Source organism: Mytilus trossulus, chromosome 7 (assembly GCF_036588685.1).
Source record: "Mytilus trossulus isolate FHL-02 chromosome 7, PNRI_Mtr1.1.1.hap1, whole genome shotgun sequence".
NCBI classification, from domain to species: domain Eukaryota; kingdom Metazoa; phylum Mollusca; class Bivalvia; order Mytilida; family Mytilidae; genus Mytilus; species Mytilus trossulus.
The window spans coordinates 48918089-48935548 of record NC_086379.1 but is presented as its reverse complement, the minus strand read 5'-3'; the positions used below and the strand labels follow the sequence as shown (position 1 = coordinate 48935548).

Genomic DNA, 17460 nt, shown 5'->3' with positions numbered 1-17460 from the left:
TTTTACTCACCTTTTACGGGCTAGAACTTTCATTCCATGGAGTAATTTAACAAATAAATAAAGATAATATTTAAATCAGTTTAATTTTTAACAGAAAATTGGAAAGAAGGTAAGAAAATGTGAGCATACATGTAGTCCCGTATTTTGGACCACCGGAAAACGTGTTGTTATTGAATCTATAAAATGTTATTGAACATGGTTGACCGAAACGTATTTGTGTAGCATATTAAATACAAAAGTCACTTTACTTTTCTATTAAACATTTTTATGTATTCCACTTCACGGATCCAAGTTGTCGATTTTATCTAATACATGTAAAATTTTCCGTTTTCATAACTCATCCATAAAAACCAGTACGTGTGACATTTACCACTTCCTGAATGTTACTACATTAGTCCGTCGTATTAAAAATGGATACCTTGTGGATAAGGGAACTTTCATTCTTATACATTTTGTGTTTTTACATATCACTGATAAATACATCAGGTAATATTACTTTTTTGTATAACAAAATGTGTCCTTTGATCGTTGAGTTAATTACTTACAGATCGATTTTTTTACTATAACTTCTATGATTCTTCTATTGCAACGTACTTGTTTCCTAATTCCTAACATTAACTTTTATATATCAAATATAGAGATTTTCGAATACGAATGTACGTTGATGCTTCATTGCTTCATTAAAAGTAAATGTGTTGGTAATTTCATGTATAGTTTTGTTTTCTTAACAACAAACCTGTCCGAAAAATAACAGGTTAAAAGTCTTCAAATGATTTTACAAGTTTACATGCAATTAATGGATTAATACAGAGGCAAACAATGTATTTTGGTTATACATGTAGTTCTACGTACTTAATATAAAACCTAAACGCTAAAATCAATCTCGAGAGGTGAGCTAATATCTTGAAACATATAATGCATTCATATCTCAGACGAAATAGTTATGTAACGGAAGAATCTGTTTAGTTGTCTTGTTGAACGAAATGTATTTTGATCAGGTGTACATAAGAAGACTGCTACTCATATATCAACGCTATGAGACGAGTGTTGTCCTGATAGTTCACCATTTGACAGTCAAAGAACCCCATCTCACTCATTCAACAATGTTATGTCATACTACTTACTCCATTGGTCAATCTAACATGTCAAATATACCAATAGTCTTTCGATTCTAAGCAAATGAGTAAAGAATAGTTCGTTGCCGTTAGTTAACCTACAAAATGCATATAGTCTCGTCTACATAACTAAGATAGTCGAAATAGTTTTATTGTTAGATTATGACATATTTTGAAAATGGATCTACAATGTGAAACATGAAACATGTAAAAATAATATGATTTTATTGCTGTTTTGCATCTTGACAAATAACAAAAATCGATTCACCTCTACATTTGGCAAATCACAAAATCAGCAGAATATGCAGATTGCATTATGGAATAAATATTATTATAACATGACGTCCTTCAACAATGTTCAAACGCTTTGAGTTCACACCCTTGGTAAAATTGGAATATATTGTCTGGGATGTTTCGATCGAAACTCACGTCATATGCTTTTTATGACTGAGGTACGCGACGTCATAGAACAATGACGTGAGAATATAAACATTTGACGGCGATTCATGCTTGTGAAACCTCATATCATCATAAGGAAACATATACAAACGAAGATAAAAGAGGGATGAAAGATACCAAAGGGACAGTCAAACTCATAAATCTAAAACAAACTCACAACGCCATGGCTAAAAATGAAAAAGACAAACGGACAAACAATAGTACACATGACACAACATAGAAACCCAAAGAATAAACAACACGAACTCTTCCAAAAACTTGGGGTGATCTCAAGTGCTCCGGAAGGGTTGGCATATCCTGCTCCACATGTGGCACCCGTCGTGTTGCTTATGTGATATCAAATCCGGTAAATAGTCTTATTCGGTAGGTCACATTCATGAAAGGGAGGGGGATTTTAGTAAGGAACATATCTGATATCATTTGTGAAATGGTTATTCCATAACGGTCAACCAAATTGTAATGGCGTCCGTAAAATTTACGAAGGGATGATTTCAACTTCACCATTTGAAACTCTTGGTTTAATAGCTTCCTTGTGGGCAGCAACCCTCTATCAAGAAAATCATGATAGGAAATGCAAGCACGGGAATATCGTATCAATTGGGAGATATATACCCCGTATGCAGGTGCTGCTGGAATGTTGCTACTAAGAAATGGAAAGTTTGAAATCATCTCTTTTGTCGTAAAGTTTTGTTTTCAACCGACCCTCATGGTCAATATCTAGATGTAAGTCAAGATATGAAGCCGACTTAACTGTATCTGTAGTATCCTTTATCTCTAGTTCAATGGGATAGATGCGTTCCACATAGTCACCAAAATTTGAATTATTTAGTGACAGAACACGTGTATCTTTTTTTATACATATAAGACATATAAGTCAATTATCATTTGAATTCATCCAAAACTATCTAAATACGTTATTGTAAATAGTTTAGGCATGTCACTAATTCAGTTTGCTCCTTTCTTGTACGCCAATATAATAGTGCATTTATTCATGGGAATGGCAAATATTTGCCTCCACCTAGAGCGGTTCAATCCAAAAGAATTGCTGTATTTGTCCTATTAGAATCGAAATTGTTAATGGAGGCTTGAACATATCGTGATTTCACAACTGGTCGTCCCATATTGCCGATATTTTTCCCTCGATATCGCTTAGGGTGAAATATTTGTCATAAAGGGCCAACCCATGATAAAATCACGATATATCTTAGTCATGAGGAATCATTCCTAACTATACAACTTCAAATGTATGCAACATTTGAAACAGAAGAAGGAAACATGCAAAAAAAAATTAGACGACTATACATTGTAGTAAATCGGTTTACAAAAGTCAAATGAAGATAATATTATAGAAATTGGAAGTATAGCATGAAGTCATAAAGGATGCTTAATATTGTTCTAAAGTTTGATAAAGAAAGCGTTTCCTGCTTTTCATGCACCAAATACAAGACAACATATAATTGAAAAAAAATGCCTTCAAACATTTAACCAAATTAAAGCGAAATCAATTATTTAAATCATTAATACATCGGCTAATGTTAAGGTATAATGTATATACTGTTTTCAATATTTGTAAATTATAGATTAAATCCTACATTGTAATCCTTCCAACTACAACAAATAAATTTTATCACAGACATTAAAGATGGCTTCAATTGTTAGCTGCATAAAATGATATAAAAACAGTCAAATGCGAGCGTTAAGTCATATTCCTGATTTGGTACAAGCATTTTTAAAGTAAAAAATATTGGATAAAACCTAGTTTGATAGCTTACAGTTAATGTTTATTTTTTGGGAAATATTATCTATAATTGCAGAATATGTTACGACAAAACGTTATTCAGATGAATATACAGCAAACATCTCATGCGGGAATGCTTCTCATATACAAATTAAGAAGATTGATGTACAGGAAGAAGGAACATCATGTCGCAAAAGCACATGTTATTTAAATTCCATAGATCAACATTCTATACAAGATACCTGCCATGGTGAAAAATCCTGTTTAATTGATTTCAACTTTACATCAACCTGTTTACGGGAGGAGTTTAGATACATGAACTTGTCATACACATGTAGACACGGTATGTACTTGTATTTAGCTTTTGTATATACTATTTGTTTCTCTGTTTTTTGGCTCCCCTAACCTCAAACGTCAAATGAGCTTTTCTCATCACTCTGCGCCGTCTTCTGTCGTCCGTCGCCACCTGGAATTAAAGATAACAACGGAAACAAACCCGTCAAAAGACATATAACTTCGATACTTATTATAGCTGTCTTCTTTACTTTTAAGGTATACTTGATTTGGGTCTTTTGTTGGGTTGAAAGATATAAAAATGTTATTTAATGTTGATTAGTCAAAATACCTAGTCATTGTGCTAATTAATGGCCACACCTAACATTTTAAGTCTTTATGTGTCATGGATAATCACATATATGAAAAAACAAAATGACTGTCCTTTGTTCAACCCTTCTTGCATCTTCGATCGACCCCTACATGCATTGTTACCTCTAATTAATCCTTCTCGTATAACTTTTACACCACTGGGTCGATGCCACTGCTAGTGCATGGACGTTTCGTTTCCGAGGGTATCACCAGCCAAGTTGTCAGCACTTCGGTGTTGACATGAATATCAATTATATGGTCATTTTTATCAATTTCCTGTAACTAAATTTAATTGTTTTCGAAAAAAATAAGGATTTTTTTATCCCAGCAATAGATAACGTGCCCTAGCCGTACTTGGCCACCTTTTTGGAATTTTGGGTCCTCAATGCTCTTCAACTTTGTACTTGTTTGGCTTTATTACTATTTTGATCTGAGCGTGACTGATGAGTCTTATGAAAACGAAGCGCGCGTCTGGCGTATTAAATTATAATCATAGTACCTCTGATATATTTTACACCATTGGGTCGATGTCACTGCTGGTGGACGTTTTGTTCCCGAGGGTATCACCAACCCAGTAGTCAGCACTTCATTGTTGACATGAATATCAATTATATGGTCATTTCTATCAATTTCCTTTTACTAAATTTTGAATTTTTCGAAAAACTAAGGATTTTCTTATCCCAGGAAATTATTTCTTAGCCGTATTTGGCACATCTTTTTGGAATGTTGGGTCCTCAATGCTCTTCAACTTTGTTTTGGCTTTATAACTATTTTGATTTTAGCGTCACAGATGAGACTTATGAAGACGAAACGCGCGACTGGCGTACTAAATTATAATCCTGGTACCTTTGATAACTTTTAGTATACATTTGTTTGTCAAAAAGCAAATAATGAACGAATTATTCCCGCTTCCACAATAAAAAAAAAGCTTTAAAACAAGAAGTTGTAATGATAGAAGAGTAACAGATTTCAGTGTTCAGAACCGACTTAAGCACAGCAGTATAACATGTTACAGTGTTGCAGTAATTCAATGCTGTGAAAATGTTAAAAGAAATCCCCCTCCAATTATAGTTTGTGCTTTAATATATCTACAAAATGACCACCAGGTGATGAAACCAATTTGCAACTGTGACGAAAATCTTACTTCACGTCAATTGACTTTACACTTAACATATGCATAGAATTAAATAATTTAAAAAAAATCTTCTTATATAAAAAAAAAAATACTCAAAAAAAAATGTTGTCAAATCTTGATGCGGTGCCATCTGTTATAAAGTGAAGTAAGTATCTGTTTCTTATCAACATAAATTAAAGGCTTCCATTTGATGAAGTAAAGTGTACAAAATCATAAAGTAAAAAGTAAAAACACAAAAATACTGAACTCCGAGGAAAATTCAAAAAGGAAAATCAAAAATCAAAAGGCAAAATCAAAAGTCCCAACACATCAAACGAATGGATAACAACTGTCTTATTTCTGACTTGGTACAGGAATTTTCTAATGTAGAAAATGGTTGATTGAACCTGGTTTTATAGCTAGCTAAACCTCTCACTTGTTTGACAGTTGCATCAAATTCCATTACATTGTCAACGATGCATGAACAAAACAAACATACTCAAAGAGTAAAAATGTCAAAAATAGGGGTACAGCAGTCAATAAAGACCTACTACAAATATATTTGCTAAATACTATCTGTACTTGATTCATATATTATTATGTATTAAATTCAATTAATTTCAGAAAATGGGACCGGTATAAGTACTTTTGATGAGAATTTTGGTGGATGGAGAAATCAATCATCAAAAAATTATAAATGGCAACGTAGTAAATTTATCATAGATCATACTAGAGTAACAGAGGGTAAGTAAAATGTCGATATATATTACCATCTTCACCAATATTGTACAAAAAGCACATCTATCATGGCCTTGGTTGTCGTGTGATTGATTTTATATTTGTATAACATCAACTTCAACTTCAAATGGTTAACCTCCCATAAAATCACTTATCTTACACTCAAAACGCAAGTGTTTACCTATAAAATAAACTAGACTACAATATTATAAATGTTATAGATTCTTTCTTTATATTACAAAAATTCAAATGTTCAACAAGTCATAAAATATCAGAAATGAGAACTGTTTGGATATGTAGGTGCATGCATTTTAGTATTCTGTTTTTTATTTTATTTTCAGGTCAACGAGGTTATAGCATTATTGCTATATCCTATAATAATACAGCTGGTACAGCACGCATAATAACAGATAATGAATTCATCAGACCAATATGTTTGTCACTTTGGTACCAATATCTTACCACTTGTGTGGATATGGATTGCGTTTTCAATATATATCACACTTCTGACAGTAAAGAGACAATACTTTTTAGTGAGAACGGAACTTCTATAGATCCCGGGAAATGGTACAATCTATCTGTAGATGTAAATGGAATAGGTCCATTCAACATAATCTTAGAAGCAGCCTTTTACAATAATAAAAGTAAAACAGTAGAAGCTATATCGGTAGATGATACATCGATAGCTTATAGGCCTTGCAAAGGTAAACATGGTAAAAATGTAATACTATTCATCTACAAAAATAAGTACATCACGTTTGGGTTCATTTTATCTTCTTCATGAAAGGAATAAGACTTTTTTGAGATTTTTTTTGTGAAAACTGCATATTTGAATAGTATAGTTTCCTTTGATTTGTTTTGTTCCCGTCGATAACTAAATGCAATTATCAAAACGGATGTTCTTGATAGATTTTTAAAAGAAATCCTGAAACATTATGATTTGAACATGATTCATATGTGAGTGATTTATACCTTTTTACAGTACTGGAGGTAATCTTGCTTTTGTAGCAATGTTATGTTGGTTTTTTTCACAGTCTTTCTCTGTAGTGTTTTGATAATATTTGCAACTAATATCATGGACAATTTTGACACCTGGTGCCACATTTAATACAACGAGTCACTTAAGGAATCGACGATGACCGTGCTCGACAGGGGTTTTTTTTTCTTTAACTTGTCTCTTTCGTACCAATATATTACCACTTGTGTGGATATGGATTGCTTTTTCAATATATATCAATTTACTGTTTACAAATGTTTGAATGTTTCGAAATACTAAGGCTTTTCTATCTCAGGCATAGATTACTTTAGCTGTAGTTGGCGAAACTTTTAGGAATTTTGGTCTTCAATGCTCTTCAACTTCGTACTTTATTTGGCTTTTTTTTTTTACTTTTTGGGATTCGAGCATCACTGGTGAGTCTTTTGTAAAAGAAACTCCTGTCTGGCGTATACTAAATTTATTCCTGGTATCTATGATGAGTTTATTCACACTTCTGGCAGTACAGAGACACTACTTTTTAGTGAGAACCGAACTTCTATAGATCACAGGAAATGGTACAATATATTTGTAGATGTAAATGGAATAGGTCCATTCAAGATAATTTTAGAAGCAGTCTTTAATAATAATAAAAGTTAAGCTGTAGAAGGTATTTTGGTAGATGATACATCGATAGCGTATCTGCATTGCAAAGGTAAATATGAATACAATTCATCAACACAAATACTATTATCAAGTCTGGATTAATGTTGTCCTCGACAGGAGTTGAAATGATAAAGAAAAACATAAAAAAGGGTTTTTTTTAATATTTTTGTGAAAGCTGCATATTCAAAATGTACACTTTTCAATGAATTTTTGTTTCCGTCGAGATCCAAATGCAACCATCAAAACTGCTTTTCTTGATATAAATCTTTTGAAGAAATCACGAAGCATTAAGATTTGAATATGAATCATATGAATATTTTACAAGCAAATACTGCTCATCATTTTATAGCACTCGAGTTAATCCTGCTTTAAGACGATTTTTGTTGTGTGTATTTTTTCACAGTCTTTCTCAGTATTGTTTTGTGAATTAATATCTGCAACTAATGTCATTGACAATTGTCACACCTAGTGTTACATTTTATAGAACATGTTTCAATAAGAATCGACAGTGACCGCGCTCGACAATTTTTATCTTTAACTTATCTTAACCAAGAGAACCGATACCACAATATGTGAATATATTCAATGTAAACGTTTTGTCAATCAAATATTATAAGTAACATATTGTGCTAGTGACCTAATACCATATACCTATGGTCAGTAAAGTCCATATGAGGTGAGAGCGAAGCTCGAATCCCTTTATTGAATTTACTAAACCCATATATATCGTAAACTTAACTAAGGGTTTTGACTTTTGACACATTTTACAACAATTGCATCATACTGATTTAAGGTTTCATTACATTGATTAAGACAAGTTTTCAGGCTAGAAAATTCTTTTTTTAAATCTTTTACCTCATTCATTAACTATATATTTAATTTGTTGTATCTTTGTAAAGGAGAGCAAATAGATACTACCTGCCAGGATATAAGTAAACCAGTTAGAATAAAATGTGAAACACAGTTCCTTGTAGGTGACATTAAATTATCACTAGAACCAGTATACAAAACAGATTGTCAAGAAGAAACTATTGAAACTGACTTAAACTACGTTTGCAGAAATAACTTTAAAAAATCGGAACAATGTTTTTACAGTGTGTTTGAACGCAGAAACAAATCTGAAGACTGTTACGAGTGTATGAAAAATATTTCTGTAAAGTATTTGTGTGTCGGTAAGTGTGTTATATTTGAACTAACAACGTTTCTTTCTTAAAACAAAAAAGAAGAATTTCCAGCTATGTCATTGACGGAAGCTTAAACGTCGGTTAAATGTTAACAAATGCCTATACAGAGTACCTAATACAGCTTAAGCTAAATACATCGCTTACCGAAAAATTATAGAGACAATTTGTGAAAACAGGTCCTTGATCCAGACATTCAATTAATCACTCTTCCAAAATCGATTGTCGAGAAAAATCTATAGAACTTCGATAGTAACAAAAACCATATAGTATACTCTTATATAGAGAGCAGAAGGATCCATAATTATATCTTTGTATATGCAATGCTTTTGTAATAAAAGACAAACCAATAAATACGTGTTTATAATTAAGTATGTATGTCGTCTTCATCATTACGATTTACCGCATATATAAATGTTATAAAGTAGCTAGAAGATGATGTTGTCGACCATCCATCTGTCCGTCAATCTATATTATGATTAGAGAACTTCGCATGGTTTTGAGTTATAGGACAGGACAATGAGTTTGAATTTATAATCAAGTTATTGTCGATTTACAAAACATAACATGAAATATATAGCATTGAATATGCAGATGAAAACCCTTGTTGATCATTACTTAAGAGATCTGTAATGCCCATGTACCGTTCATGCGCATTGGGTGCATTAAAATCTGTACCATAAACGTTTCTTGTAACTTGGTTGATGCCTTTGTTGATGGACTGCTTGTTCGCAAAGGTGTCGATAGCCATGGCATTAAAATACGGATAGTGAACTATGCAATTTGCTGTTGTAATTTAGAAATCACTTTAAATTGATATTTGTATATATCCCTCGTTCAAAGTAGTTATTTTCTACCGGATTTGATTATAGTTTTTTGGTGTTTTCTCCGCTTCAACATTTCTACAATGCTAATATGTTTTGTAACATGAATATTTTACTTTATTAATTTGCGAATAGTCTATAACACACAAAACTCACTAAAATGACAATAAATATAAGAAAATGTGGTATTAAAGCCAATGAGAAAAGAAAATTTTATATCTATATAAAAAACGAGAAACGAGAAACACTGATGACCATATTATCACCCGACAACTACTGAACATCAGATTCCTGAGATATGTACAATTTTGATGGAATTTTTGGTCCTCAATGGTCCTCAGCTTTGTTTTGTTTTTTTATAACTATTTTGATTTGAACGTCACTTGTGAGTCTTGTGTAGACGAAACGCGCGTCTGGCGTTTTTAATAATAATCCTGGTACCTTTGATAACTATAAGGACAAGCAACAGTTGAAGCGGGTTTAACAGTTTTAATAGTACCAAACCTTCGCCCTAATCTGAAACAATAATATAACATCACTACATAGACAGACATGCTATAATATATCAATTGAAACGGCTTAACTCAATCACAAGACATATTGACACAGGTGAACAGTTTAAGAAATTTGTCATCATAACAATTGTTGGGTATAAAACAAATGATAACATAGCACAACATTCTTTACGCTATTTCTAATACTATTATGAAACAGTCCAACTTAACTCCGGAGAAATTGAAAATTTGATCGTTGAAATATCTGTCAATCGATTTGAGAATGAGAAAATAGAAACGGATATTTGTCATAGAAACAACAATCCTACATAAGAGCGGTATAGGAACTGATAATAAAAACTCAAATGCGGAACCAAAGTAAAAAATTCTTTTAATTTGAAAATGTACTTCGAGTATAGTTTTTTAAACGCCTTTAAATAAAGATTCATAGATGATGTACGAACTAAAAACTCAAAGTAAACGAAACAAATACAAAGTAAGAAAAAATCTAACATCGTTTTGTCCATGACAAGCTACAAAGACACTATAAATTAAACAGACACATTTTTATTACCTGAAAAGGGTCTACTAAAGCTGTGTAAAAGTTATATGTAACAAAACAAATATTGTCTATATATATGCTAGTATATGATTGTATTTGTATTTACTTTTATCATAGTAACATGAGTAGGGATTTATTAAATGTATGTTAGCTGGAATGAGGGATAATGCCGTCAATTAACATCACTTAAGTAGAGGAAAACACTCCTCACAAATATATTGCATACCGATAACGATATTTGGTATGGTTGCTGATGAGACTATCTGCAAAGAAAAAAAAGTCAGACAGGTCACTGACATTCATTTAACATAAACAAGAATTATGCAGTATATTAAGTAGTATATAAATCTATGTATTCGCAGGTATAACAGAAGAAACAGAGAAAACACCTGTTGGGTCATCTAACACATATGCTATCATTGGTAGTATATTTACTTCTTTGATATACTTTATTGAATTTAACGTATACTGCATACACTTGAATTAATTTTGTTTTGTTTATAGTGTATGTTTTCCTGCATAATGAGGTAGATGGCTGATTGGTTGAAAATAATCATAAATCAAGTGTTCTCCTTGAAATTCATATGTAAATGGAGGCACAATTATCACTAGTTATGAACAAATCGGGTATATGGATGCTGTATTAGTGTAAGGTATCATTTGTTAATAGGGACATAACGACTAATCTTAGAATAAATAGAGATATAATTACGCTACCTTTCAATTTCCGAAAGGCAGTTGCAACATAACATGCCGCCTAGAAATTAATTCGGGAAACACAAACTTGAATCAAATTACTTTGTTTATCTAGAGTTATCTAGATGTTCATTATGACTGAACTAGTATATTGATTTGTTTAGGGGCCAGCTGAATGACGGCTCCAAATGCGGGAATTTCTCGGTGCATAGAAGACCTGTTGGTGACCTTCTGCTGTTGTCTGTTCTATGGTCGGGTTGTTGTTTTTTGGCACACTCCCCATTTCGATTCTCAATTTTATTATCTAATTGAAAAGGACAATGTGAATTTGAGATACATACACAGATCAATCAATTTCAAATTAAAACTAGTTCAAAACACAAGACATTAAGACAAGTTTGCTACTATTGATAACTTGATGACAAAGATGGATCTTATACATCATTGTCTTTCTCATTATTAGTTTGAGTATTTCTGATAATGGCAAATCTATTAAATCGCCTAGAAAGCATAAAACGTATTCAGTTTTATCATATCATATATGTTTTAGTTACAAGGTTTGTTTATTCATTTCAGGATTAGCAGCTGGCGTTAGCGGAGGCGTACTACTAACAATTATAGCTATCATTGTTATATTACGTTTAAGAGGGTAAAATATTTTTTTCTTTTGAATATTTTTATTTACAATTCCTTGCTAACATTCAATACCTAATATGAATCTAATGATACCAGTCTAAACTATATTTTAGATATGAGTACATTTATTACAAAATACTCAAATTGTTACGTTATTACATGTGTTTTAAACTGGGCTCAATCTTATATACTGTGAATTTGTTTTTTTACTTTGAGACCCTTTATTATAATGTTAAAGATGCTTGAATAACTGAACTCTTAATTTGTTTCTTTGAAGAAATATCAGTAGACATTGAGCAATAATGAAAATAGAAAAAAACATATTCAGTGTACATGAGGCAATTTTTAAGACAAGAAATGGAACTTTGTTTTCATCAAATGAATACACGCTTATTGTGGTTCTCCAATCTGAAAATAACTATAGGCAATCGTAAAGGCAATCGTAGTGCCTTCAATAATGAGAAACACATTATATCATATAGTCAGTAAAAAAACATATATAACAGACATGAACCAACGACAACCAGTGATATACAGGCTCTTGGTTTTGATCAGGCATATACATAATGTACAGGGTTAAACATGTTAAAGAACACAAAGTCCTTCCCTTAACATGAAACAGTAGCGTAACAGCACGACATAAGAACAAACTATAAAAATCATTTAAAAGACTTAACTTATGCGATTAATTATAAAGAAGAAAAAATCAGACATAAACACAGACATAAACACAGATCTAATATGTGTCCATTCGATATGCTTAACAGCGAAAATAGAACTAATGACATATCTGAGAATACTCACGTGTATTGGATTTGTTTAAACTATATCAAAGATTAACATGAGCAGTATCGCATGAAAACTGAATTATCCCTGGGTTCGAAATGTCATATTGAGTTCATCCTTGCACCGAGTTTTGTTTCAATGTATAAAAAAAAAGATGTGGTATGATTGCCAATGAAACAACTATCCACAAAAGACCAAAATGACACAGACATTTACAACTATAGGTCACCGTACGGCTTCAATTGTGTTCTTCAAAATAGAATAATTGCAAAATAATTAACAAACCTTACTATGTATTTAAATAATACTTGAGAATGATGGTTTTCCAGTTTATTGACATCTCTTTATTATTAAAATATTTTGCACAGATACTGGGTTACTACGTTGATATATCTTCCATTAACAAAAAAGAGGTATAAGAAGAGACATATAATAAAAAGAAATATATAATTTCATTTTAGTTGAAAGTAAGGAGCAATTTGTTTTTATACATAAAATTGACGTTTCTTTTTTTATGAATTTGTCAGTGTTATTCCAATAGCTCAACTTTTAAACCGACCTGTGTCGGAAACTCTATAAAAATCATATTTACCTATTATGTTTATTTCAGGTCTAATAGCTGTGATTTTGTGGTGAAAAATATAACGTCCTTCATGCGAAATGGACAAGAAAGTAAAACTACAGTCTATGAATGTTCAAATATTTCCTCGACATCATCTGACCACGCTTATGATTCGTTTGAATGCGCAAATTATTACAACATGAAAAATGTTCCTAATTCCTCTACAATTGAACATAATTGAAAGAACAGATCAATATATCAATCAAAATTAAGTTGAGCCACCGTTTCCGGCAACTTCCTCTAACTTTCACATACTTATTTTATGTAATTTGTAGAATTATCTTTGTAATAAAATAAACTTTTAACCCTTCCCCTTTCACACCGGTACAGCTTACCGGTGAAGCCAATTTTTGGGGGCATTTAGACTTGTTTTAATCTCCATTTGCTGACGTACACGTAACCAGCAATGTGATTCAATGTGCATCAAACTTCAATTATTATTAGTTTATAGTCAAGTTGACTCTAACTGATGTGTATTTTATTGTATAAACCCTTTTTTTTCTTCGAATTTTGAGGAATAATCTCATAAACAAGTGCAAAGAAAAGTGCTCTTTTACGAGGATTTATGACTTTTTTTCAATAACTATGCAGTAAGTTTATGACGAATAATATTAAACTAATAGTTCTAACTTGTACACTAGTTGAAAATGTAATTTGTATTGTAACAGCGCAATCACAAAGTTGAAATGCACTAAAAATCCGAAGTCATTTCTTAAAGATAGTATGGGAAAAGAGACAAAAATCACTAAAATATTCTGATTTTTTTTTTTGCAAAGTTGAAATAGATGTAACAAAACATGGTTTCGTAAGTGTTGAGGTCTGATCAAGTTGAAAACACTTTTGTTTGAATAAAGGACCATGTATATTTCATTTCAAAAATTACATTTTAAAGAGTGGATTCCTCCTAGATTCATGCATTTGGCCACAAATATTTATCATCTGAACAAATAATTCCTACAAGAAATCAAACTGGGTGAGGATCTTTATATTTATTTATTTTTTTTAATTTCTTCAGTTGTAGTAGACTTAAGTTCTTAAATTTCAAAAAATTCTTCACAATGCTAGTGGCGCAGGGGTACGCGGAGCTATCCCAAGGCACCAGGATTGAGTGTTCGAATCTCACTGCCTGGGTTGGAAAAAACTAATTTCCTATATTAAATGTAACTTAACCTTACTTTCAATTTCAAAAAGAAAACCTACGAAACGTTTTAAGTGCCATATTGCCTCGCACTTTTTTTTACACCCTTTGCTCCATCGGGCTCGATCTAGGGTGTACTAGCTCAAGCTAGCATTGGTGATTCAATTAATTTTCCCTTGTAAAAACAAAATTTATGTTGCTTATTGATTGAAAACTAAACAAATAACGGTCCAAGTTTGAAATTGGACAAAGAGAGCGTCTAAAATAAGTTATTTTGATTGTCACGGACATCTATATTTCAAGGCCTATAACACGTTATGCGTCTTTTTATACCAATATGATAAACAATATGTCTTCGACAGACTCCAGGCAATGTGTTTCAACCAAAACCTGACCCTATTAGCGCAACAATGTCTCTGAACGATTTTTTGCCCAGGTACTTTTTCTTCAATTTTCTCCAACAGTCACTTGACTTTTGAAAATATACCACGTGACCAAAAAGTGACGAAATATTTTACCAATTATCTTTCATTTGAGCCCAACATGGCATGTGTATGACCATTATTCCGAATGCAGTATTAATCTAAACTGTAATAATGTCTAAAGTAAAGGTATAAAATGCCTTGACGGGAAAGGGTTAAAAGTGTGGTATGAAACGGAAACATGCAAGTCAATGTAAAGGCAATGGTACAATAGACGAACGATTTGATTTCTGAAAAATCAGGAATGTCGTAAAATGACTTTCAACCATCGTTTAATGATGTTCATAATTTAATCAGTCAATAGTTTTGGAAAATCTCCTCATACCTTTTTATGTCGAAATTTATGGATTGTCCATGTTTTGGTCAATTATAAATCGTTTAGAAATGAGGTTATGTGATGCAAAGATGTCATATGATATATAACACTGCCTAATATAACAAAACAAAGAATGATTCTCGTAGTTCTTAGACCCAGTTGGAATATAATGATAAAGAAACAACACAAGCAATGTAACATGTGTAAGATTGATCCGGTGGGTCATACAAATGGATTTCCTTCCAATCATGCAGCACACGCCATGGAAATACAGATTAAGTCAAAATATTTCGATCAGACCAGTATTGCAATGCTTTAAACGTGCTATTGTAATATTTAATCATTTATATTTAGAACTTCAAACTGATTGTTCATGATCATTCAATATTTGGCTGATTCCTTCGACGATTTTGTAGTCTACCAGCAGTGGTATCGAACCAATGTTGTTAACATTAAAAACAACATGTTACAATTGTTATATGTCGCACTCTTCTAGATTTGCATTATTCAAAAATTATTAAAGTCAATATCTAAAAGCCAAGGATTTTAAAATAAACAAGTTACGAGCTGTACAATGAAACGGAACTGTATACCCCATCGTATTCTGTGTTCTTTTGAGGATTGTTCTCTTTTGACAAATCTGATCTTCAGACACGGTCACATAAATGTGTTTGGCTATTTTGGTTTAAGCATTACATATTGAGTCTATCAAACTATACTCCTGTTCTATTTTTGGTACACATGTTGACTTCCCTAAATGTTAAAATAACAAACGTTCAATTTATTAACAAATTCATGATTATCTTATTGATACACAATGAATAAAAAATCATACTGTGACCCACATGTATTGATATTCGTTTTCGTGATACATGCTCAGTTCTTAAAACTTTTTAACATTGATGTATATCTTTTACTCTTTAGAATATACAACTAATAAAATATTCTTATATTCTATTGAATAACATTCACGTACTTCACAAGCAAGTCCGGGGGGAACTATGTAATCATATCCTGATTATCTGTTTAAAAATGTATTGCAATTGAAACAGGAAAAAGAAGATCATTCTGAATATTTCAATCGATTCAATTAAAATTGTTGAAAAACAATCACTTTTCCGCGATAGAAATGTCATTTACAATAGAAAAGAAACCTGTAGCACCCCCTCTTATCATAAACTAAGTTGGCACAACAAAATAATTACAGAGTGTCTTCTATTTTACATACACCGTTATTGGATGTTATAATTCATTTTTGTCTTTTGGTCGGTAAAATAGGATGCTAAATTTTTTAAATCTTGATGAAAAATAATATACTTTTGATATAATATATAAACTATAAACCATTACCTTTATATGAGGATGCAGAATAATAGAATTCGCCTTCATTAAGCGGTACTTGATCATTTATCGATAGAAAATATGCCCGTATTAACACAGCTTATATTCAATTACCTTTCATATCGATTATCAACTTCTATTTGAAATTATATGGACTAAAAATTTCACAGAGAGAGAAAAAATTGTAACGTTTAAATTATTCTGTTTTCTATATTTAAGCTCATGGACAAAAGTTATTTTTCTAGAAAAAACAATTTCAAAAATACATTTCCCCCTATATTTCCAACTGTATATGCCATATTTATTTTTGTGTTATTGTGGTTTGAATTAATTGTAAATTTGTACATTTTTGTCTTTTGTTTTTGCTTATGCGCTTTATGTGCTGTCTTTATAGTGTATCTGTGTTGACAAATTGCTTTGTTTTTAAAAGTGCTTAAGATTATAACACAATGATGACAGATGTACCCTTTTTTTTTTATAATTTAACATATGATGACTTGTAGTATAGCTGTTTGTTTTATTCACTTATCGTTTGCAATTAATGGAATTATATGCGACTGTCATATTATCAATGTGTTTTAGTTTAAACATATTTATTTATAGTGGATTGGGAAACAAGTTTTGCAACTTATATTAATCCCTTTCCACTTTGCGGGTGCGAGTGCTGCCTTGTAGCGGCATTAGCCTACTCTTTTGCGAAATCTATAAGGGTGTCTTTAACGTGCAAGAGATGTGGCTCTTTCTTAACACGGGCCAGCCATTTATCGTCCCCGTCCGACGGACTATCATCGGTTCCTCAAGACCATACTCGCAAATGGTGTCAAGGGAGAGCCGAAAATTGAGTTCCTGAAATTTTTATCCCAAACGGGAATCGAACCAGGAACCTTTGTGCACTAACCACTACACCACGGCTCTCATCTATCAATGTGTTTTA

At 31.9% G+C, this 17460-nt stretch overlaps 1 protein-coding gene across 1 annotated transcript; it reads left to right on the top strand.

The window, feature by feature from the left end:
• The first annotated feature begins 404 nt into the window (after window positions 1-404).
• On the top strand, window positions 405-11893 carry LOC134725211 (uncharacterized). Its single transcript, XM_063588854.1, has 7 exons — window positions 405-486; window positions 3389-3655; window positions 5696-5815; window positions 6151-6513; window positions 8348-8620; window positions 10872-10931; window positions 11782-11893. Exons 1-7 carry the CDS (start codon window positions 411-413, stop codon window positions 11856-11858), a joined length of 1236 nt encoding a protein of 411 aa, XP_063444924.1. The 5' UTR covers window positions 405-410; the 3' UTR covers window positions 11859-11893.
• Window positions 11894-17460: the final 5567 nt, after the last annotated feature.